This window comes from Podarcis gaigeae (assembly GCF_964106915.1).
Source record: "Podarcis gaigeae genome assembly, chromosome: 5".
NCBI classification, from domain to species: Eukaryota; Metazoa; Chordata; class Lepidosauria; order Squamata; family Lacertidae; genus Podarcis; species Podarcis gaigeae.
The window spans coordinates 75,276,853-75,302,169 of NC_139681.1; the positions used below are offsets into that span (position 1 = coordinate 75,276,853).

General features: G+C 44.0%; 1 protein-coding gene across 8 annotated transcripts; it reads right to left on the reverse strand.

Annotated features, from left to right (window-relative positions):
- Window positions 1-278: 278 nt before the first annotated feature.
- LOC310844940 (phospholipid scramblase 1-like) lies at window positions 279-23,043 on the reverse strand. Of its 8 annotated transcripts, none has more exons than XM_083739743.1 (10): window positions 22,481-23,043; window positions 16,650-16,682; window positions 14,474-14,584; window positions 12,962-13,080; window positions 12,285-12,327; window positions 10,266-10,492; window positions 9,207-9,368; window positions 6,178-6,339; window positions 3,023-3,109; window positions 279-1,511 (listed from the first exon to the last, which is right to left on the reverse strand). In XM_083739743.1, the coding sequence occupies exons 1-9, from the start codon at window positions 22,779-22,781 to the stop codon at window positions 3,062-3,064; spliced, it is 1,206 nt and encodes a 401-aa protein (XP_083595869.1). In that variant the 5' UTR covers window positions 22,782-23,043; the 3' UTR covers window positions 279-1,511; window positions 3,023-3,061. The 8 variants fall into 8 exon arrangements, with proteins under 8 accessions (XP_083595869.1, XP_083595874.1, XP_083595873.1 ...); XM_083739748.1 differs by having other exon boundaries at window positions 22,367-22,549; XM_083739747.1 differs by having other exon boundaries at window positions 22,230-22,545.
- Between the last annotated feature and the right edge of the window lie 2,274 nt (window positions 23,044-25,317).

Genomic DNA, 25,317 nt, shown 5'->3' on the forward strand with positions numbered 1-25,317 from the left:
TTGGATACCATCAGACACGATTCTGAATCAAGATGATGGGCCACTAAACCTTTCAAAACTGAAATGATTGGACCAAATTTGACAGGAAACTAGTAGGGCCATGCCCAAGATTTGGCCAAAGCCTGAATCACAAACTGAAGCAGATTCAGGCTTCTACCGGGTGGGGTCACAACAGCCCCAGGTCACCCCAGGTTGGGCTGCCTGGAGTGATCCAGAGCTGTCAGGGAGTGGGGTTTTGGTGAGAAGGCAGAAAGGCAGGCAGCCTCGACAAAGAGCTGTTTCTTTTTTAAAACAAAAATTTATTTAGTTTTTCAGATTTAAAAAAAATTACAAATTTCAAACAGCCAACATAAAAGATAATTCCGAAGAGCTGTTTCAAGGGGACTCTCAAACAGTCCCACACTGTGTTTTGGTAGTGTATACAATCCATATGTATCCTGTATTTGCCCTGTCGTTTCTTAGGAAATACTGTGTCTTGATTCATTTCCCCTTGAGCTGGTTCAATCCAAATTGAGAAAAAGAACAAGCTGGTTGTGTTTTAAGCCAGTTTTGCACACACAGTCCTACACTGAGTGCACAGTCATGGCACTACTCAGCTTCATTGTCAATTACGTTATTTAGTGATTTCGTAGGTTAGATAGCTGTGTTACCATTGACATGCTCAATGTAGCTTCCCAAAAATATACAACTGAACAAAACAGTTGCACAACAATACAGTGTGAAATAATGCAGTACAAAATCATAGCAAACATCTTTCTTTTTGTTACACTTGCAGTATAAAATATAAAAAAGGCAGACGTTAGGACCATCATATAGAATACAATCCTTAAAAGGCACTTGGAGAGCAGTAATTTGGTCACTTTCTAGGCTTTTCAACTGCAGCAGTGAATAAAGGGTTGGATTTCTGCCGCTTTGCTACTAAGCCTGTTGGTGATCTGGAAAGGATGTGCAGTACTTTAACTATTATTTATAATTAATACTTATATTTATACAGTGATTTATTAGCTGAATCAAAATAGTATTTTAAAGCAGTGCAATTTTTTTTGGCAATATTTTGAGTTACCTAGAGGGAATATTATAGTTTATAGGGTATGAAGATTACAGCGGTAGTTGCAAATTACCCAAATAAGCTACTATGGCAACCCAGTCAGATTGGCAGGGTATAAATGATTTTAAAAAGTATTATTAATACTACTACTTTAAATGCAAAGCAAAAATAAAAAGTAAAATCCCTTTTACAAGTTGGATAGGTAACTTGTTTTAGTAAACAGATATGGGAGAACACAATTTTGGCTATTCACACTCATATTTCCATTTTCACATTGCAAAATTGGCCTGAACTAACGTTGATGTAGCCCATGATGTATCCCCGTATGATGATGTCTCCCATGATGCATCCCTGCATGATGATGTCTCCCATGATGCACCCCAGCACCATGGTGTGTTCCATGATGCACCCCAGAACGACGTTGACGGTTTCTGTTTCCCGCACGTTCAAAAAACATGAAATCCTAAGTAGTAGAAAAAAGAACTATCAATTATATGAACTCTGGACTCAAATCCATAATTTATTTTATATTTTACAACAACTATCCCAATATTATTTAAATAGAACTACTGGAGAAAACATGTCAAGCAAGAATAAGGAGCATGTAAGCCTCTAGATTTGGCTGAGCTACAACTCCCAGGAGCCCCAGCCAGTAGATCTAATGCTCAAGGATGGTGGGCGTTCTAGTTCAACATCTGGAAAGTCACACCTTTTCAATCTCTGCACTAAAGTATGGCTCACTGAACCCACTGCAGTGGAAAGTGTGTGCAAGACTTGGGCACAGGCAACAAAATGTCCAGCTTGTTTTTATTTTGCTTTAAATTCAAGGACTTGCATCCAGTAGCAGCACATGTCCCTAGGTCTGGTTCCTTCGTATCTTGAATGCAACTCCATGAGGTTGTAAGCCATTTATTGTTTGAGGGTTGAGGTAATGTTTCCATGCTTGGAAGTTCATACTTTGGGGGTGGATACTTCTTCACTGTTCCTTTTATATCAAAAGGGGTAGGTCAGTCAGTACAGCATCAGACTCTTCATCTCAAGATTGTGGGTTCAAGCACCACTTTGGGCAAAAGATTCCTGCATTGTAGCATGTTAGATAATCCTCTTGGTCCCTTCCAACTCTGCAGTTCTATGATTCTATGATACTAGGCCGAGCATTAAAAAAAAAAATCAAATGTAAACTGAAAATTGTACAATGCACATAATCTTGTGCAAATTTGCATTGGGTCCTTTTATTTTTAAAATTCTGGATTATTTTGTTAACACACATTACTAGGCATGACTGCCCATCTTTTCTGGCACTCCAGTTAAAGTAGTGACTGTTCAGTACTCATCAGAAATAATGCCTCAGAGTGACATCATGCAGCTGCGATGGCTACTGGAAACCACAGGGTGGCAGAGGGCTTGAATCCTGCTTGCTGGTTTCCCACAGGCATCCGGGTTGGCCACTGTGAGAACAGGACTGTGGACTTGATGGGTCGTTAGTAGGCTGTTCTTACGCTCTCAACCCAGTCATAAAATCTCCACCCCCATCATTCAGCTCCGAGGGCCTTCTGGCGGTTCCCTCACTGCGAGTAATGAGGTTGCCATGGAACCAGGCAGAGGGCCTTCTGGGTCGTGGCACCCATCCTGTAGAACACCCTCCCATCAGATGTCAAGGAAATATGCAACTATCTGAGTTTTAGAAGACATCTGAAGGCAGCCCTGTTTAGGGAAGTTTTTAATGTTTGATGATTTATCATGTTTTTAATATTATGTTGGGAGCTGACCAGAGTGGCTGGGGAAACCCCGCCAGATGGGCGGGGTATAAATAATTTTTTAAAATATTATTACTACTACTACTACTTTAAAGGGAAAACAAATTTAAAAACTAAAATCCCTTTTACAAGTTGGATTCGTAACTTGTTTTAGTAAAATTATGGGAGAACACAATTTTGGATATTCACACTCATTGCAAAATTGGCCTGAACTAACGTCGATGTATCCCATGATGCACCCCAGCACGATGATGTATCAGTCATCACGGTTTCTTTTCCCCGTACGTTCGAAAAACATGAAATCCTAAGTAGTAGAAAAAAGAACTATCAATTACATGAACTCTGGAATCAAATCCATAATTTATTTTATATTTTACAACAGCACATGTCCCTAGGTCTGGTTCCTACGTATCTTGAATGCAACTCCATGAGGCTGTAAGCAATATATTGTTTGAGGGTTGAGGAAATGTTTCCATGCTTGGAAGTTCGTACTTTGTGGGTGGATGCTTCTTCGCTGCTAAGTCAGAAGTAGCTCAGTCAGGACAGCATGGGACCTGATGGGTGGGCTGTTCTTAAGCTCTCAACACAGTTATAAAATCCATTAATCACGCAAAAAGAATAAATAATCTAGCAACATAACTATGGCTCTGCCACAGCTGCAGTGGCTGAGCCCAGTTCAAAGTATTGACCTAGAAAGCCCTATATCGCTTGAGGCCCAAAGACATGACACAGCACCTCTCCCAGCACGAAGCTACCTGGACCCTACATTCATCCCCCCAAGGCCTCTCTTCCAGCTATGGAAGGCTCTGCTCAGCGAGGGTGGCCTCAACATATTTTCAACACCAGGTTAATACTTACCTTAGGCAATTGGTGAATTCTGCTGGGTTACCATAACCCATAGAGGTTTGTATAATAAGAAGCAGTTTATAAATTCTTTAGGAGTAAGTAAAAAAGTAAACTAAAATATACAGCTGGAGTTTTTAAAGTTGCTGCTGCTGCTGCTTTGTTAAGTGTCATGGTAATTGGTATGCTTTTAACTCTATATTTTTGCAATGCCTGGAACTGTTTTAAGGAACAAATAAATAAAACAATCATAGCAATGCTACTCTGCATATATCTACAGCTCTGGATTCAATGCATGTTTTGACCAGTTATCTTCCAGTAATAGCAGCTGGCAATGTGACCTTGTGTACAGCTTAAGCTACTTCAGAATAAGCAATGAATTTTGCTGCTACGACTGAGATGCAATTCCTTCCACATGAAGCTTGCTTGCAAGAAGCCACCTTCTTCCTCACATCATTATCCTATTAGTACCAGCCTCTCGGTCTTCTGTCAGAAATAGATTACCATTTAGTTCATGCCCTTGGTATAATAGCCAAGGAATCGGCAGGTATGGAGATCCAAGAAACGCATTTATGAATAAGTATGGATTGCAAAGAATTCTAGAGCAAAGAAGCTTTCTTTTACTTGTCAGAGCAAATCATCCAAAGCAACTGAATTTTGACGACTGAAAGAATCCTTTCTGCCATTTGTATTGTTGGAGAAGAAAATGTTCTGGACAGAAATTTTAGCAGTTGGAACCACTGTAGCTGGGAGAAATAATGGTGGGTGGTTCTCTACCCTTGAGAATCACAAAACTTTGCAATAATAGTCTGCCTGCCTGCCCTTCATAAATGCCCTTGTCACTTTCTCCTTAAGATTTCAATTTTTAGTATATAGTAGTACCTCGGGTTAAGAACTTAATTCGTTCCGGAGGTTGGTTCTTAACCTGAAACTGTTCTTAACCTGGGGTACCACTTTAGCTAATGGGGCCTCCTGCTGCCGCCGCTGCACAATTTCTGTTCACATCCTGAAGCAAAGTTCTTAACCCGAGGTACTATTTCTGGGTTAGTGGAGTCTTTAACCTGAAGCGTATGTAACCTGAAGCGTCTGTAACCTGAGGTACACACTTGAAGAATTGTTGCTGGCTAAAGAAAATATGGCCTTGCCTCAAACGTAAGAAGAATGAAAAACTTGATCTTGTCGAAATCATCTGATGAAAATGAAGAGGTTGTAGCTGAATAGGCCCACTGTCTCAGCAACATCCAAGCGGAAATAGAATGTCTATTTTATCCATTTTCTCAACTACTTTGTGATGGCCTGGGATTCGGACTCGGAGGCTGAACCTGAGGGATCCCAGCCTGCACAGGAGACCCCGCCTCCAGAACCAGCTGAGCCGGGGCTGGATCTTGAGCCTGAAAGGTCCTCACCTGTGCTGGATCCTCAGGTGCAGGCACCAGCTGAGTCTGTTCTGGCCCCTGAGGACCCATTGCCTGCAGGTGCTTCACTCTCAGCCCCGTCAGGGGAAGCTGAGGTGGCCTCTGGGTCTGGTAACCCTCCAGCCTTTCCTGAGCTGCAGAGGCTCAGAGCAGAGAGGCGGAGGGAACTAAGTTCCCGCAGGAGGAGTGCTCACCTCCAGGCCAGGAGAGGCGAGTCACCTGTGGACTGGGGCTGCCCTATGCCTCAGGGCAGATAAAAGTCAGCCAGCCCCAGTCCCAAGTTGCAGGAGCAACATTGTTGGTAGCCAGTTCCTGCCTGCACCTGTCCTGCCGGATCTCCTGACCTCACCCGACTCCCTGCCTTGGACCCTGCTTCAGCTTTGACGGACTGCTTCCATACTGCAACCTCAACCTCGGACTGGACTCGGATCTCGCCTCACGGTTAGCCCACGGGACCAGCACATACTTCTTCTTCAGCACACTGTCTACTTTGCTCACTTATGCTGCATTCTCCATCCATCCAATATCATCTCCTTATCTTCTCTGCTGTGAAGTACAGCACTGTTTGTAAGAAGAGACTGCTGGATCAGGCCAATGACCCATCTAGTCCAGCATCCTGTTCTCACAGCAGCCAGCCAGATGCCTGTGAGAAACCCACAATCAAGATTCAAGCATAAAAGCACTCTTCCCTCCCATGGTTTTCAGCAACTTGTATTCAGAATCATTGCTGCCTCCAACGGCAGAATAGCCACCATGGCTAATAACCATCAATAGCCCTCTTCTCCATTATAAGTTTGCTTATAAGGTTGAGTGGGACTTCAGTCTTAGATGGTAGCTTCTTCATTTTAAATGAATTAAACCATCAGTGTAAAGGAAATAATTTACTATATTCCTAATACCAAACAAATTGGAATCTTGTTTGGTAATAGGAATTTAGTAAATAATTTCCTTTATGATGACAGCTTAATTCTGTTGCACATGAGCCCTGGGCATCCATTTGTGAGGGGTGTAACATTAAAATAAAGGTCCTTGTGCCAGTTCCCTTGAACCACTGCTCCAGTGCAATGGACCTTAATATCATACTGTAGAGTCTGAGGTACAGTATAAGGCTTACCAGAAGCATGCAGGCCCCCATGGTGATTGCTTTCATTTTGATATCAAGGTCCATGGGGAATTGGACTTCAAAGTTGCTTGCATCTGTGGCAGCCTCTCTTGCCATGCCTGTCCACTTCCTATTGATTGTTCCAACTGTAGACGTCCCATCCAGTGTCTTCACCTGGTTTTTAATATGAACAGAAAAAATATTTTATTTGCAAGGTGTTCTTTTGTTTTCATTTAACTACATTTATACAGTGCATTCAATAAAACACCGCATTTTTTGCTCTATAAGACTCACTTTTTCCCTCCTAAAAAAGTAAGGGGAAATGTGTGTGCGTCTTATGGAGCGAATGCAGGCTGCACAACTATCCCAGAAGCCAGAACAGCAAGAGGGATTGCTGCTTTCACTGCGCAGCGATCCTTCTTGCTGTTCTGGCTTCTGAGATTCAGAATATTTTTTTTCTTGTTTTCCTCCTCCAAAAACTAGGTGCATCTTGTGGTCTGGTGCGTCTTATAGAGCGAAAAATGCAGTAAGCACACAGTACAACATAAAGCACAAAAATAAGGCACAGTACTAATAATTAAAATAATGAAATGGTCCTAAGTATAGATAGTTCATCATCAGACATAGCATATCAATAAATATACATCAACTTCAACATCAATTAAATATCTTAATAACAATAAATGCTATAGTCATTTAAAATGGTCCAGTGGATCTCCGACTGAGCCATGAGGTTCCTGGTTCAAGCTGATCTACACTGGTGAAACTCCCTCAGCTGGAACACCCCTAGCCAGCTTGAGATGAGCATGGCAGATCTTAAGGTGGTGTAAGCCCTGAAAGCAGGGAATTCCAGGGGTGAGACCGGGGCGGGGGGAACCTCGGGCTGGACCCTAAGTCACATTACCTGGTAAATTCGGCATAAGTTATGCCAGCAAAAAATGGTATAACTGCAAACCTTTGTCCCATGGTGGGACGTGGGTGGCACTGTGGATTGAACCACAGAGCCTAGCACTTGCCGATCAGAAGGTCGGTGGTTTGAATCCCCGCAACAGGGTGAGTTCCCATTGCTTGGTCCCTGCTCCTGCCAACCTAGCAGTTCAAAAGCACGTCAAAGTGCAAGTAGATAAATAGGTACCGCTCCAGCAGGAAGGTAAACGGCATTTCCGTGTGCTGCTCTGGTTCGCCAGAAGCAGCTTAGTCTTGCTGGCCACATGACCCGGAAGCTGTACGCCGGCTCCCTTGGCCAATAAAGTGAGATGAGTGCCGCAACCCCAGAGTCGGTCACAACTGGACCTAATGGTCAGGGGCCTCTTTACCTTTAACCCTGCTCCCAAATGGAGTTTGGAACCGGTGCACCTTATGCTGGCTTAATTTAAGTTGACATACTTCACATTAGCTTCCCATACTTAGGATTAATCCCACCCCCATCTGTTCCCTTTCAGTTTCTCTGCCAGCATATCACAGGTGTAAGCCTGTAGCTTAGCGGAAGAGCTTTTGCTTTGTAGATTCACTCCCCAGCATTTCCAAGTAGGTCAGCGGATTGAGGCTGAATCTCAACAAGGCAGATCTATTGTTTCTGGGTGACAGGGGTGAGCAGGTGTGGAGACTCCCTGGTCCTGAATGGGGTAACTGTCCCATTAAAGGACCAGGTGTGCAGCCTTGGGATCACACGTCAATTCTGTGTCCAAGCCGTCTGTCTACCAGCTCTGCTGGTACGTAAGCTGAGACCCTGCCTGCCTGAGCACTGTCTCACTGAAGTGGTACATGCTCTGGTTATCTCTTTTTTGGACTACTGCAATGCACTCTACGTGGGGCTACCTTTGAAGGGGACTCAGAAACTACAACTAATCCAGAATGCGGAAGCTAGACTGGTGACTGGGAGCAGCCGCCGGGACCATTTAATACCGGTCCTAAAGGATCTTCACTGGTTCCCAGTATGTTTCTGAGCACTATTCAGAGTGTTGGTGCTGAGATTTAAAGCCCTAATGGCCTTGGCCTTGTATACCTGAAGGAGCATCTCTACTCCCATCATTCAGCCAGGACAGAGATCCAGCTCCAAGAGCCTTTTGGCGGTTCCCTTATTGCGAGAACTGAAGCTACAGGGAACCAGGCAGAGGACCTTCTTGGTAGTGGCACTCAGAAAGCTTGTAATATCTGGTGTTTCATTGTATTTTTATATTCTGTTGGAAGCCGCCCAGTGTGGCTGGGGCAACCCAGTCAGATGGGCGGGGTACAAAAAAAATGTTGCTGTTGCTGCTGCTGGAAGAGTCTGCCTGAAACCCTGGAGAGTCAGTCCAGACATTACTTAAGCTAAATGGACCCATGTTCCCACTCAATATAAGACAGCTTCCTATGTTCCTGTGTACAGGTTTTTGCTCAACCTTATGTTGTGCTTGCAGGGGTTCAGCAGTCTGATGCTTCTAAGTGGCTATAGCATTTATTGTTCTTGCTTTATGGTTGCCCCCAAAATCACATGTTCCTTCCATCCACAGCTCTGCCACAACCCAGGCCTGGTGCAGGACCTGATGCAAGGTCCCCCCAACACAACACACTTGCCAGACTGGAACAAAGCAGAGTATGGGGATGCAAGGAAGGAGCCAATTCTGCACCATACTGTGTATGTCACTATCAGCACCTTCCCCATTCCAATACAGTCTGGCTTCCACTAAAACCTACACAGTTCATCTTGTTATCCCACGGTGAGCAAAATTAACATAATTAATTAATTATGTGATCAGCGTCAATGCATTTCAATGGAAGGGAAATATCAAAAACAAATAGGAAATATCTGCTGTGTGCACGACGTTTGCAGACAGCAAATGCCCATCATATTTGCTTTTATGATTTCCATTCCTGACCTTGAACAAAACGCTTTGGACAGAATTATCCAACACCCCTGGCCCTGAGACGCTAACACCTGCTCCTATGAGTAAATTCAATACCCCAATAATGAATGCAATTAGCGTTCTGATACAATACACCTCAATAACAATGATCTGGCAGGGAAACCTAGGAATTTAGCTTTTTAAGGATTGACTTACCTCGAAATGAATATCCTGCCAACAGCGGCATGGCACACATGGCCCAGTCATTTTAAGTACGCTTTCTCTGGCCTCGTTTTGGAGATCAAATTTCGGGAGAAAGGGATGCCACTTCTGTTTAACATAACCAATGACTGTGCCTAGTGGGGCCTGAACTTCAAGCTTCAAAGGAAAAACAGCACAGTAAGAACAGGACCTTGCACTTTTGTCTAGTGCAGAAATACACAAATAAGAATTTCCAGGTTTATAATATGCCCAGGATGAAAACACATGGGGGAAATAGGTTAACCAAAGGTATAGTGTGTCCTCACATACATGGTATGTATTTTCTTGAGGAAAGAGGTGTGAAGGTACATGCTGGCATAAATGGGTATTTGCAGAGACCTAGGACTGAAGAGGTCTAAAATAAACACACATACACTTGCTAATGGTAGAGAGAGATTCACTTAAAATTGTCACTGTGGCTTCAGAAAAAGAAAGGTCCCTGTCCCTACTATAATGGAAAGTTTCATAATTCTAATGAATTGAATCTCTGCAATTAAAAATAGGAACTGAAATGATGGGAGCCACCTGAAAAGAGCCACAAAGAAATCTTGAGAATTAATAAGTAGGTATCCCTAAAGACGCGGGTGGCACTGTGGGTTAAACCACAGGGCCTAGGACTTGCTGATCAGAAGGTCAGCAGTTCGAATCCCTGTGACAGGGTGAGCTCCCATTGCTCGGTCCCTGCTCCTGCCAACCTAGCAGTTCAAAAGCACATCAAAGTACAAGTGGATAAATAGGTACCGCTCTGGCAGGAAGGTAAACGGCGTTTCTGTGTGCTGCTCTGGTTTGCCAGAAGCGGCTTAGTCATGCTGGCCACATGACCCGGAAGCTGTACGCTGGCTCCCTCGGCCAATAAAGTGAGATGAGCACCGCAACCCCAGAGTCAGTCACGACTGGACCTAATGGTCAGGGGTCCCTTTACCTTTATCCCTAAAGAGTATTATCTTGAAAGTTGGAAAGACTAATTTGAGGAAGAAAATCAGAAGATATCTCCTCGGAAAGGTGCAAGTTTACCTCTTGCAAGCAGCAAATACAAGGGCAGCAGCAAATGGAACACTGGAAATCTCTTGTCAGTTGCATGATTGGCTGGCTTGCACTGTCATAGAACTTAATGGTGAAGGGGCGTATTGACCCATAACAATTCAGGGTGTAGTCGTCATTTTCCTCAGCTGCAAAATACACCATCTGCCCCACAGAGTTTTTGACTTCATATCTGTTGCAAGTTTCAAGGCCACTTATCACTGAAAAGGAAGCAGCAACAGTTTGAGTGCTTACGTAGTTGATCCAAATGCTTGTAATGAACATTATGAACAAAAATTAGAGCCATCAACTTTAGCCTCAGATCTACAGTACTAAAGCCTTAGAACAGGGGTCAGCAAACTTTTTCAGCAGGGGGCCAGTCCACTGTCCCTCAGACCTTTTGGGGGGCTGAACTATACAGGTATTTTGAAAAAAAAAGAATGAATTCCTATGCCCCACAAATAACTAAGAGAAGCATTTTAAATAAAAGGACACATTCTACTCATGTAAAAACATGCTGATTCCCGGACCATCTGTGGGCCAGATTTAGGTGATTGGGTCGGATCTGGCCCCCGGGCCTTAGTTTGCCTACCCATGCTGTAGAAGGATATTCAGCTTCTTGCCTGTCTAGTAAAATAAGACAACATGTAGGTATTATGCTGCCTTATTGTCTGTCCAAACACTGAACCATAGCTGTCAACCGTCCCTTATTTGGCGGGAAAGTCCCTTATCCCAGCGCTGTGTCCCGCTGCTGTCCCTTATTGATGATGTCCCTTAAATTTCCTGGGTTTCAAAGGAAGCAGTTCCTCTCCCTCCCTGCCTGCCGGCCAGGGAGGAAGGAGGCTCCAACTGTGTTGCTTGGCTGTGTTGCTCACCCAATAAGGAGTCTAAGAACGACTGGGGGGTGGAGCTTGCATGCCTTGTGCCGATCAAATCGGCTGCGTTGCCTTTGATCAACGCTTCCCAGCGGAGAGGTGATGGTGGTTTTCCTTGCTGCATCCCCTTTGCCGGGTTGCTGCGCTGTGGGAACCACCGCTTGATGCTTCGTTTGGCTGCTGGCTGGGCTTTCTGCCTTTGGTTCGGAGGGGCTCAGAAGTGGAACATACCTGTGTTCGAAAAATCCCTTATTTTTGCTGCTGATCCCTTATTTCCAAGGCTGCTAGTCCCTTATTTTCAAATCTGTAAGTTGACAGCTATGCACTGAACCAGTTGAGCAAGCAGCACAGTGAGGCTGCCGGGCCTGACTACAGGTGACATTAAGGACATGATTAGCAACATATATTTGTAAATGTTAATATACTAGGTTCAGAGGGGATGGTTAAAGATTTCAGCAGGAGGAGGTGTTTAAACCTGCCTCTCCAGATGCAGTTTCCACAAAATCTAACGCCTTCATGGACAGTAATTAGCATTGGAGGAAAGTTCCTCTTGGTGTCAATGAGAACTTTCCCCCCTAATGTTAGCTGCTGCAGGGTGGGGCATGATGTCAAATGAAATGGGCCTAGAGAAAGGATGAAGCCTCCACTCCACTCATGTCTAGGTAACAACCTGGTCCTTAATATTTTTTAAGGTACAATGTGATTGCTCATCATGTCATTAACATTACAGGCAGTCATGTTTCAGGATGTGAAAATCAGTTTGTATAAATAAGGGAAGAAAAGGAAAAGAATGCTCTCACTTGGATTCTTAGTCTTTTTTGCACAACACATTTTTTTTTTACTACTACTATTTATTATTATTTTTGATCTTTGGGTCAGCTGGCTAATTTGCTTTTACAAGCGTGCTGTTTCACCCCATCCCATTTTTGCTGTTTTCCCCAATTTGTTTTATTCTGAGTTCTTGTTTATCACACACCACCTCTAGTATAGGGAAGGTGGCTAATGCATAGCTTTAGTAATAGATACATATTAATTTGCCACCCATGAGAACATCCTGGATTTACAAAAAGCACAGCCATCAATTTGAAAGTCACTCTCACTGCTCAATTAGAGTTTAACTAAGATAGCAAGATCATACTTTCCATGAGCTCAATCTGCTGTTGAATTGATAGGTGATCAAGCTGTTGCAAAGATAAAAGGCAAAAGACAAGAGCATACATGTTAAAACAGAAATGCATTACAAAACTATTATATAGGTGCAATTATTTTAATGTAACGTTGTACATTTTTGGTAATATTTATGGTCATTTACACTGCCGCCATTTTCGTTTTCTGTACATTTGCTTAGAGGTGCTATATCCACTGTTGATATTCATCTGTCTCGAGAGACAATGGAGTGTGCCTCCAGCGGTGAAGCCAAACTTCTGCATTAGCCAGCTCCTCCTCAATGAGGAAGGCAAAGCAATGCAGCTCCTTTTGAATGGTATGAAAGGGCAGAAAACGGCTAATTATTCTTTTTATCATTTATTTTATTTTTATTGCCATGGTGGGTGTCTGAGGGGAGTGGGGGAGGGAGATGGTAGCCATCTACTCAAATCAAGAGAATGTGATTTTGAAAGTTTGGGTGGTTAGAAAAGAAAAAAAAAGAAAAGAAAAGAAAAGAAGGAAAAACCACAGCTGGTTCTTGTGCATGGCTTCCCAATTATGATTGCCAGGATCAAGGCAGGGTTCACCATGGCAACTGTGGTGACCATATTTGTGGAGACTGCTGTGCTTGGTAAATGATGAGACATAGGGATAAATGGAGGGAGATACCTGGCTTAAATATTCCAATCCTGGAGGGCATTTTGGAATTGCAGGAGGTGGCGGCATCCAAATCACAGGCGCATTAGGCTGATACTGAACCGGGACAGCACTGTAAGTTGCTGGCAGACCTAGGAAATTTGAAGAAAGTTATCCAGGAGTGTTTTGAAAGATCAAAACCTAATTAAAACATTATTTTAACCTCTAGAATTCTTGAAGACCCTAAAGCTGCAATCCTAACTCCCATTTACCTGGGAGGAAGATCCACTGAATTCAATAGGACTTGGTTCCAAGTCGACATGGCGCTAGGGTTGCACTGCAAATCAGAAACAACTGAAAGCAAACTGAGCAGCTTCAGAAAGGTTTGTGGTTGTACTGTATGTTTCAACAACAAACCTTCACCCATCATTCAATAAGGTGGAAGGGTCACCTTCAGTTTCCATACACTCTATACCTCCGAACTACAGCCTTGCTGTATTATATTTGATCATGGATTCCTTCCACTGTGGCAAATCATTTTGGATAATTTCACAAATGTGATTTATAACTACTGAAAATAAATTCAATGTTAATTCTTCATCATATTCCAATTAAATTCTGCAATAATCTCAGTCAAGATTGCAAGACTTTCTTATTTCTTTTTCTTTTTTAAGTTGGCTGTGTTACAGGAAAGAAAATGCATTTCAAATGCAAGTTTTTCACAAATGCAAGGTTTCACAAACTTGTCATCAATGGCTGAAAAATCCACTAGAGGGCGCACAGAGTATTCACCATACACACAGGGGTGTAAAATGAAAAATCAAAACACTGTACACTACTTTATACAAACCATTTCCACCACCTCATTGTTGCTAGATGTGTTGAAGGCCTGTAAGGGATATGGGGACAATGCACTCTCCAGTTTCAATTCACCTGAATTCCAGTTCAAAACATAATTTAACTTCAAGCAAAAGTTTCTTTGCCGCCCACTTCTCCCTGCTCACGTTGGGAGGAAGCAAGCTATCATGTGCAAGCCAAGAACAAACTTTGGCTATGAGTTGTGCTTTGTTACTGGCAAATAAACCACAATCCCCACCATGGACATGGCACTAAACCAAGGTTCATGGTCTGTTTCTCCCAGTGGTGACACTTCCATCATCCACAGTGGGTGTGAGTTCACTCTCACACAGTAAACCATGGTTTTTTACTTACTGTGTGATGTGGTGATGCAACAACTCAAGTTTTATGCTGTGTGCCTTAACATTGTACTACAAAATTCTGAACAGATAACAGCAACTGAGTCGTGATTAAGGATAGCAAACAGACTTTCAAATCCCCAGGAAGCCAGGAAGCTTAGCCTAACTTGTTGGTTTTATTGGGGGGGGGGGAAATATGGGCAGAAGGTGGACCTTGGAGAAAAGGCAGGATATAAATGCAATAAAAGATTTAAATGAATAGTCATACAACCACATTCTGAATATTTCACCTATCTAAACATCATTTTGTAAGCAAACTAAGAAAGCTTGCATAGACCCAATTGCTTACCTGGGACTGCAGGTCCAGGTGCATTTGGAGGATATCCATATTGGGCTTGGCCGGGTGGATATCCTGGGCCTGGATATTGTGGTGGTGGTGGGGTAGGCTCAGATTCCTTTGCTGGAAGAAGAGAAAGACAGTCAGGTGTATGATGCGTTACGCTTGTTCCCTGCATCTCCATTATCCATACCTAGACACTGTGCATGTGAAACACTGTGAAGCCTGTTAATGCTTTTGGGGGTGGGTTATTGGTTTGTTTTTGTTTTAATTATGCATTTTGTGTTTTGAATTGTGTATTTTTTTTATGTGAAGTGCCCTGAGATCTGTGGAGGAATACATATTTCATAAATAAAAATAAAATAAATAAATACATGAGAGAGGTGAGGACAAAAGATTATGGATCAAAATTCAATTGCCAATCGCTGAGGATCCTTACACCCCTATTTTAGCCTTTTCAGAAATGCTAGCTTGTTGCAATATTTATATAAAAATGTGTTAGGTTTACCATTTCTAAAAACATTTATAAATGTTTATAAACATTTTATAAAATCATTTCTTTAAAATATTAATAAACACATTGCCATTTTAATTTGGAAGTCAGCTGGTTGTAGAGAGAAAAAAAGTAGGCTGTGAGGTCAAGAGGGATGCAAAACACCAAAAGTTGTCAATCTGCAACTTCTGAGTTTCATTTCCTTTGACCTCAATGCCATTGGGTGCCTGGAGGCAGTTGGAGGATGGATGGCAGCTAACAGATTGAGGTTGAATCCTGACAAGACAGAAGTACTGTTCTTGGGGGACAGGGGGCAGGCAGGTGTGGAGGACTCCCTGATCCTGAATGGGGTAACTGTGCCTCTGAAGGACCAGGTGCGCAGCCTGGGAGTCATTCTGGACTCACAGCTGTCCATGGAGGCGGAGGTCAATTCTGTGTCCAGGGCAGCTGTTTATCAGCTCCATCTGGTACAAAGACTGAGACCCTACCTGCCCGCAGACTGTCTTGCCAGAGTGGTGCATGCTCTAGTTATCTCCCACTTGGACTACTGCAATGCGCTCTACGTGGTGCTACCTTTGAAGGTGACCTGGAAACTACAACTAATCCAGAATGCGGCAGCTAGACTGGTGAATGGGAGCAGCCACTGGGACCACAAATAAAGACCTACACTGGCTTCCAGTACATTTCCGAGCACAATTCAAAGTATTGGTGCTGACCTTTAAAGCCCTAAACAGCCTTGGCCCAGTATTCCAAAAAGAGCATCTCCACACCCATCGTTCAGCCTGGACACTGAGGTCCAGCGCTGAGAGCCTTCTGGCAGTTCCCTCACTGTGAGAAGCGAATTTCCAGGGAACCGGGCCGAGGGCCTTCTTGGAAGTGGCGCCCACCCTGTGGAACACCGTCCCATCAGATGTCAAAGAAATAAACAACTATCTGACTTTTAGAAGATATCTTAAGGCAGGGAAGTTTTTAATGACTGATGTTTTAATGTATTTTTAATCTTTTGTTGGAAGCCGCCCAGTGGCTGGGGAAGCCCAGCCAGATGGGCGGAGTATGTATGTATGTATGTATGTATGTATGTATGTATGTATAAATAAATAAATAAATAAATAAATAAATAATAATAATTACCACCAGGTTCATCAGTCTGTGCAGACTTTTCAGCACCGGATTTATATGCTGCCAATACATAGACTGTCCCACCAACAGCCTATCTGCAGCATTTTCAATCAGCCTCCTATTTTCCTAATATAATGCATTTTTGTATGGTTTTGGCCCTTAAATATACATATTTAAACCCACACTTTACTCCAGTTAATATACATATTTTACACATTACTCGGCTGGATAATTGTATTGCAAAATTCAGATAAATGTGTATTTCAAACGTTTGCTGTATTTTGGTTTTGTATGTTATTTCAGGGAGTGAGAATTATGTAACTCTGCCTTCAAATGTAACCTGAATCAAATTTCTCTCCCAACTCTACCTAACAGAAGAGATTCCTGCTTCTGTGGCATTATTTTAAGTCTTGCTCTTAAATTGGAAACTTGAGCACCTTCCTACATCAGACTGGAAATAAGAACAGAAGCAGAAGCAGAGAGGCATTCATGCAAGCAAAACCAAGGAATGTGCATATTCCAAGCTCAAAAGCAAATAAGTCACACACACAAACTGCTTTTTGTTGTTTTACTCACATGGCATTTCCATGATTTTGCATACAATCCTGTCTGAAAAAAATAATATATTTATTTTACAGTATGATCATTTCTCCCCACTTCAGTTTGCTCTTTGGGGTGATTGACAAAAACAAATGTTACATCTGACCAGCTGTTATGAAAAGATAACATAGTCCATGTTTGTTTTCAAGGCACTCTTGTGGAGACATGAAATATACAGCTATGGATGCTACAATCCTAAACACACTCACTATGAAGTAAGTCCCATTGAACTTGCTTCTCTAAATATATATGTACGGGACTGAACTGTACAAAACTGCAGACAGAATTCCATTTTGGTTCCAGGTTTTTTGGTTCCAAATCATAGATTTCCACAGAACCCCCCCCCCCCCGCCTGTTCCAAGGTTTGTTCAGTTGTATTTGCACTGCCATTCGCCATCCCCCTCTGCAATGTTATCAACTATGCAATTCCTTCAAGAGCATGAATATAATCTCTCAGTTGAAGTCACAATACATCAGGGGCTTTCTAATCTTACCAATGCACACACAGTATTTCTCAAAATGAGGGGGAGTTAGAAAATGTTTTGGAAATCCTACAGCACAACAGAAATTTCTTCTGCGCAACCACTGTTTGCAATGTTAAAGTTCTTTTACGCAATAGGCCATTCGGAATGGTTCTTCTAACACATACTCAAGATGTCTGGAGCAGGAATGAAGAATCTGTGGCCTCTGGATATTGTTGAACTCCAACTCTTATTGTCTATCGGCAATGTTCGCTGCAGCTGATGGGGTTTGGAACTACAAGTTTCCTATGCCTGCCCTAGGGAAATCCTGCAGGAAGCCTGTGTTGTGGGACCCAGCTAGTGCAGCATGTAGCGTTGTAATAATAAATAAACTAGTTCACTTACCACCATTTTTGTATAGTCTGAAATGAGTTATTCAATCCAACAGCCAATTGAAATACAATTCAATTTCTCAGAGGGGGACAGAGTTAAAATGAGAAAAAAACGATCCTTGAGACATGAATTTCCTTATTTGTTTGTGTTGAGGGATCATTTGCTAGACTTAGTGGTGTGGAAAGATGGGGTGGGTAGGCAGAGTATACTGAGGGTAGATTCCAATGGTTGGAATTCTATGGCATGTTATTAGCAAATGTTCCATCAGGTTGCCAGGTGGAATGACCTCCTTCCCCTCTCCCTGCGTGCTATTCTGTGGGTTCCCCTGAGCCAATTGGGGGGGGGGCATGGGGGAAGGAGATGGGAGAAGCTGCATGGCACAAGTGGAAGCCCTTATGAAGGGCTTCCTCTCTGGTGGGGTTCATCGGGTGAATCCCATCACACAACTGACAGCATTTGTCCTATATCAGCAGTGGCATGTGTGGTGGAGCAGAGCCACCTAACAATGCCATCACCACTGTTGTTGACCTGGACAGGGTGGTGGGTGGTGGTGAGGTCAGGGCTGTGTGGTTGCAGTGGCAGGAGCTTGGTGCAACCATGTGGCCCTGACCTTGCTGTTGCTTCTCTCCAGTTTCACTAAGGGAAGAAGCAGAAATGCTGGTATCAAGAGGTCGCCTCGCTCTGGATTACAACTGAATATAAACAATTATAATTACAGATTGGGACCTAGTCTCTGGGCAAATGTTCTCCTCATCAATAGACACTGCAGCTTCTGTTTAATAAGATGCAGTTTGCTGGCAGAACAATGAGCCAGATTAACGTAAGGGCCACCATCTTCCACTTGGGCCTGTCCAGTTATGGAGCTATGTACTGGAAAACCTTCTTCACATCCCTTTGCCTTCAAAAGTTAGATGGGTGAGGACTGAAGCAAGGCCCTCTTCAGTGGTGGTGCCATGATTCTGGAATTCACCTGGCCCTGGCCCAGGCAGGAACATTATCTCACAAACAAGACATTGAGATCCAATATTTCTGTGTGAGCCAGGCCTAGGCAAACTCGGCCCTCCAGATGTTTTGGGACTACAACTCCCGTCATCCCTAGCTAACAGGACCAGTGGTCAGGGATGATGGGATTTGTAGTCCCCAAACATCTAGAGCGCTGGGTTTGCCTATGCCTGGCTGTGAGCAATGGGCATGCAAATATCTACACACTCCTTGTTTTCCAACCATATTTATTTGCTATTGTGACCAGACCCAGAAATAAAGAGGTGAGGCACAAGTGATGGGTTGAAATAGGGCCACATTTTATTATTAACCAAAACTTTGAGCCAGCTCAACCTTCCCCATTTCAAGTGGCATGACAAAGCCTCGGCCTTATAGTAAGTAGGGAGGCCTTGGGCCCCACACCCTCCCAGGGCCCCACAATTCCAGGCAGGTGTGCAGGTGAGGCTCAAGAATGTTCCAGATCCAAGCTAAGGGCCCCACAACCTATATTGGCTGGCCTCCAGAAACACCTGTCACCTTCAAAGGAGCCTAAGGGTGTTCCCACTGTTCAACCTGCAACCTTGGTTTATGGAGCCATTTGATGCCTAGTTTAAATATTTGAGTTTCTAACACTGTCTTTTCCCTTATCTAACCATAACCTTTCCCACACCTTCCCGCCGATAATGTGACCCAAATAAAGCATGCAACCAAATCAACCTGTGATTCCCACCCCTAAATCACAACATCCCCTGAATACAGTATGGAGTGGGCAAAAAAAATCCCACCCAGCTTGGACAATTTGCAGCCAGACCAAAAAAACCCCCACAAAATCGCTGCTTAAACAAGACGCAGCTGGAAATCCTACACAGCCAACGATGGTAAAGTCTATGGCATGGGTGTGGTGCAGAAGTACACCGGGCAACCTGGTTTTGCAACTTTGTAAGATGGAATCTTACAAGGTTGGGCAATATAGACCACCTGCCATTCACCCCCAGTCGGCAGTGCTTTTCAGGCAGTATATATTTCCTCCTGTCCCATCCACCCCGCTTGTTTCATTCTGAGCATGGGCACTCCTGCTTTAAAAAATGATCAAAATGGCTGGGAACATTTGGTTTTTTTGCAAGTTTTTTTTTAAAAGGTTGATATACAAGTTTTCGAATATACCAACTTCCACAAAACTGCATACAAAACAAAACAAAAACCATGTTTGTGTGCTGCACCTAGGCCCACCAGCAGTCCACTAAGGAGCACCTCACCAATGGAAGCAGAGCAGAGGGTGTGGTAACAGATGGCACCCTGAGAAATGCCATCGCCCACACAGAAGGGTTGGGGTAGTGGCACACAATGCGCTCCAGTATGTCCACAGCTGGGTAACATACTCCCCCCCCCCCCTTAACGCATTAACCACACATTGGGAAAATCTTGATTCAATGTGGGGGAAAGTGCAGGCTGACATTTGGATGAGGACAATGTCACATTGCTGGCACACACGCCAAAACCCCATGTAGACATGGGATGTATCAAATCCACTTCAATTTGCCATGTGTACACCACCTGGGAGAAAAGCAATAGCTGGGGCATTTGGAGCAAAGAGCTGGGGATGTAAAGGTTAAACAGCCTCTCCTCTCTACAACTTCCAGTGCCTTTATCTGATCGCAGCACAGGGAGAATCAAAGGGGTATAGTTTCAGGGGATAATTTCAACAGGTATAGTTTCAGGAAATCTCTGCCTTCCCCCAAGTTGATGTGTTGCTTACAGGCAACGTGTTCATGGAGCTTTCTTCTTGACTTGTTTTCATAGAGACACCAGTTAATTATACTGTATTTTAATATGGGGGATATGGGATGGGAGATGACCTTTGATTGAGCAAATGTTACCCCACCACTTTCAGAGTGTTTCCCCATCGCTTACCACAAACAAAATGAAACATTCTTTTAAGAGAGTTTGTGCTTTTTTACAAAAGAGCTCCAAATCAGCAATGGTTGCATAGCTTAATTTGCTAGCATGGCTACAAGAACATAGAAGCTGCTTTAAAATGAGTCAGTCTATATAGCACAGTACTGTCTACACCAAAGTCGGTCCTCCAGCTGTTTTGGGACTACATTTCCCATTATCCCCTGGTCCTGTTAGCTAGGGGTGATGGGAGTTGTAGTCCCAACACAGCTGGAAGGCCAAGTCTGACCACCACTAGTGGCGCTGTGGGTTAAACCACAGAGCCTAGGCCTTGCCGATCAGAAGGTTGGCAGTTCAAATCCCCGCGACGGGGTGAGCTCCCATTGCTCAGTCTCCCTGCTCCTGCCAACCTAGCAGTTTGAAAGCATGTCAAAGTGCAAGTAGATACATAGGTACTGCTCCGGCAGGAAGGTAAACGGCGTTTCCATGCACAGCTCTGGTTCACAGAAGTGACTTGGCCATGCTGGCCACATGACCCGGAAGCTGTACGCTGGCTCCCTCAGCCAATAAAGCGAGATGAGCGTTGCAACCCCAGAGTTGGTCACGACTGGACCTAATGGTCAGGGGGTCCCTTTACCTTTACCTTAGTCTACACTGACTGCTGATGGCAGTCAGTGTAGGTTTCAGGCAGGGTTCTCTCCCAGCCATACCTGGATATGCTGGAGATTGAACCTGAGACCTTCTGCATGCAGTGCAGATGTTCTGCAAACTGAGCAACAGCCCCTCCCAAATGGAATCCCTAACTGGATCGAATCCCATTCAGAAATAACAATTATCTGGATGCATTCTTGGATTCCCACTTAGGAGCTGCTCTTGTCAGCATGCCATGGAAAAACAGGAACTGGACTCCAGGGTCTGGAAAGTTTGACTCTGAAAGGGGTTGTTGACATCCAACTCCTATCATGATTAGCCAAGTACGTGAGGCTGATGGGAGTTGTAGTCCAACAACATCAGGAGGTTCAAGGGTTAAATGACTGTAGTTTGTGATTATGTAATCCACCAATTCACATTAGTTAGTAAAGGTTTAACATTCTAATTAAATGTATGATTTTTTAAAAAACAAAAACATCACTACCACCACCACAGCGTTATAATTCAGAATTCGCCACTTGGCATCTTGTTGTAGACAGCCAAGATTGATATCTAGGAAGGCTGGATAAGCACAGAATTGTGGAGTTGGGACCCAGCGGGTCATCTAGTCCAACCCCCTGCAATGCAGGAATCAACATCTAAAATTCAACAGTTTCGCTTTTCTTGGCATGGATATACAATACAGTGGTACCTCGGGTTACAGATGCTTCGGGTTACAGACGCTTCAGGTTACAGACTCCACTAACCCAGAAACAGTACCTCGGGTGAAGAACTTTGCTTCAAGATGAGAACAGAAATTGCATGGCGGCAGCGGGAGGCCCCGTTAGCTAAAGTGGTACCTCAGGTTAAGAACAGTTTCAGGTTAAGAACTGACCTCCAGAATGAATTACGTTCTTAACGCGAGGTACCACTGTACTAAAGGGAAAGTTTCACCGATGGTGTTGGGCAATGCCATCTATGGAAACCTGATTTCGCGTTTCCCTCAGCCTGCCCTTACTTAACGGCAAAATAAAAAAAATCCTTCCAGTAGCACCAAAGAGACCAGCTAAGTTTGTTATTGGTATGAGCTTTCGTGTGCATGCACACTTCAACAGCAAACTTAGTTGGTCTCTAAGATGCTAATGGAAGGAATTTTTTTATTTTGTTTTGACTACGGCAGACCAACACGGCTACCTACCTGTAACTTACTTAACGGGGCGTCGAAGGAAAGAGAGGTTGATGCCCCGCTCCCCGCTCCGCCTAACCGGGGCCCCGGGCGGGGACCTCTTTTTAACGCGCCTAGTCTGGAAGGTTGCAAACTCGAAACAAACTCACTAGGCAGCTACTAATTCGAAATAAACACCCTTAGGGGTTGCTTTGCAACAGTCTTCACTCGCTCTGCCCTCCGGTGCCCATATTTGCTTTCTACCCCGAGGTGAAAGCCAATACCTTGCCGGTGGGTCTCTATTCGTTGCTTCTCCACGCGCCGCAGGCTCAGAATAGCCACAGACGAGACCCGCCCTTGCAATGCAGCGCAGGGGGACGAAGGAGGGGCTGGGAAGGAGATAAAATGGAGCCGGCAGAGGGAGGGGAGAGTGAGAGTCAAAACAAGAGTGAACGGAGGGAGGAGCTGGACGCAGCCAGCGGAAGCCAAGGCTGACGCTCGCTGGCCGAGGCTGCCCTCTTGATAACGCTCCCCCGACAAAGCGCATTTACATGCAGTTGTAGGAGCTGTCCAGTCCGTCTCCATATTAGAGGATCAGGAAATAAGCGTTGCCAGGACGTCCAAAAGCTGGCTGCCGCGGCTGTCGGGGGAAAGGAACTCTGCGCATGCACAGGAGTCTGCCCATTTTTATCACTCCTCACCATGTTCAAGGGCTGATCCTTAGGATCGAAAGAGAGTATTTCGGAGCTGTACGCCTGCAAACTTTTCCCCTAAGCGAAGAGAGCCACGCTGCCAAGCGGCAGAGGAAAACGGGTGTGCTTCTTCCAGAACAGCGAATGTGTTTATATTAATAAGCGAAGCAAATACCTTTTCTACAACCCAGAATGCAGAACTTTGAAATTCAGTACTACTGCTACTTTTTGTGCGGGCGTCAACAGTTGTCACCTCCAGTGCATTTTGGCGCTTGAGTTTACTGGGTTTCGCAGTGTATTCTGGTGCTGGGATGCGGAGTTTGAAATCCTGGCAGCTAGACAGAACCTCCATCTCTAGCGGCGCGTGAATATTATTTGCTAGAAAGCCAAGTGGAAGAGGCATATTGGGTTCATGCCCTTAGGCTTGCCTAAAGAAACAGGACAAAAGAAGTAATTATAATTTAACAGTTTCCATGTTATTCTATTTTATTAAAACAACTAGAAAAAATATGATGATGGGAAGATCTCACACAGGTGAAGGGAAGCAGTGGGGAGGAGGGGAAGGTTAGGTTGAATTTGGGAAATAAAATAATATATGGGACAGCAAAGGATATAATAGATTCTTTTAGAATAGTAATATATTGTAACCAGAATAGAAATTCAAAAGGGGTAGTAAATGTATTTTTAGTATTTTCATTATTGTAATAGTTATTATTATTTCTTTTTGGTAGAAGGCAATGTTAATTTAGGCTTCTTCGTTTTGCTGTCTGTATAATTTTCTTAAATCAATTAAAAGGGGGGGGGGGGAGAAACTGGATGTTGGATTAGATGTTCCACAGTGGGCAAAAGAGCCCCAGAATTGAAAGAGGTGGACTAGTTGATCCTCTGGGTCACTTCCAACTCTACAGTCTATGAGTCTATTATCTGTTGCAGTTGTGACCGCTGTCCATCATTCTCAAATGTTTTCCTGTTCCCTCTGCTATCTTTCTAAGAGGCCTAGATGCTCCCTGCTGAAGCCTACAACAGCAATAAAGATTGACAGGAAAGCAGCTGTTCCCATGCACAACTACCACCCTTTTCCTTTTATGTACAGTGGTACCTCGGGTTAAGAACTTAATTCGTTCTGGAGGTCTGTTCTTAACCTGAAACTGTTCTTAACTTGAGGTACCACTTTAACTAATGGGGCCTCTTGCTGCTGCCACGCCGACGCTGCCCAATTTCTGTTCTCATTCTGAAACAAAGTTCTTAACCCGAGGTAGTATTTATGTGTTAGCGGAGTCTGTAACCTGAAGCATCTGTAACCTGAAGCGTCTGTAACCCGAGGTACCACTGTACTTTTATAAAGAGCATCATTCACTCAAAGAGTGCAGTTCTTTCCTCTCCTAAGGCCAGTGCTTTTTTCCTTAAAAATGCTTAGGGGTACTCTCATTTTCCTACTCATATTGAAATACTGCCCCTCAATGAAGCCAAATTTGATTCACAAAATGTTTAGGGGTATGCGTACCCCTGCGTCCCCCCAGAAAAAAGCACTGCCTAAGGCTACAGTGTTTTTGGCATGCTGTATGGAGAGTATAGGTTCCCAGCTATAGCCATCTCAACGTAACCATAGGCTACATTACCCAAATACCCTCAGTTTTAATAGAAGCACAGAATTGTAGAATTGGAAAAAACCCTAAGGGTCATCTAGTTCAACCTCCTGCAATGCAGGAATCTCAGTTGAAGCATCCATGACAGTCATCAAACCTCTGCTTAAAAACCTCCAAGGAAGGAGGTATGTTTGGGGCAGGTAAAGAATTACAGACATTAATAAATCTTACAAACTGGATACCTTGGCCTATGATACACTGAAGGATGTGGTACAGGCACAGACTGGTTCGCCGGAACGATGGAGAGATATTTAGATATGATACTCTTGTATTACTCATATCCTTTTCCCAAGCTCCCATGAGAGGTGTGTACAAATTAATGCCTGGTACTGTCAGTGACAAGGGATGCGGGTGGCGCTGTGGGTTAAACCACAGAGCCTAGGGCTTGCTGATCAGAAGGTCGGCGGTTCAAATCCCCGTGACGGGGTGAGCTCCCGTTGCTCGGTCCCTGCTCCTGCCAACCTAGCAGTTCGAAAGCACGTCAAAGTGCAAGTAGATAAATAGGTACCGCTCCGGCGGGAAGGTAAACGGCATTTCTGTGTGCTGTTCGCCAGAAGCGGCTTAGTCATGCTGGCCACATGACCTGGAAGCTGTACGCCGGCTCCCTCGGCCAATAAAGCGAGATGAGCGCTGCAGATGAGCACTGCAACCCCAGAGTCGGTCACGACTGGACCTAATGGTCAGGGGTCCCTTTACCTTTTACTGTCAGTGACAGTGATTGAAGGATTTCCACATGGATTTCCACGGATTTCCACATTAAACTGCAAACATAACAGCAAAATT

Coding starts and splice junctions, on each gene's coding strand:
- LOC310844940 (XM_083739741.1), bottom strand. CDS start 22,781: ATGGAGACGGACTGGACAGCTCCTACAACTGCATGTAAATGCGCTTTG. Junction 16,683..22,480: donor AATAGAGACCCACCGGCAAG/GTATTGGCTTTC, acceptor TATTTTTTTCAG/ACAGGATTGTATGCAAAATC. Junction 6,340..9,206: donor GGCAGGATATTCATTTCGAG/GTAAGTCAATCC, acceptor ATTAAAAACCAG/GTGAAGACACTGGATGGGAC.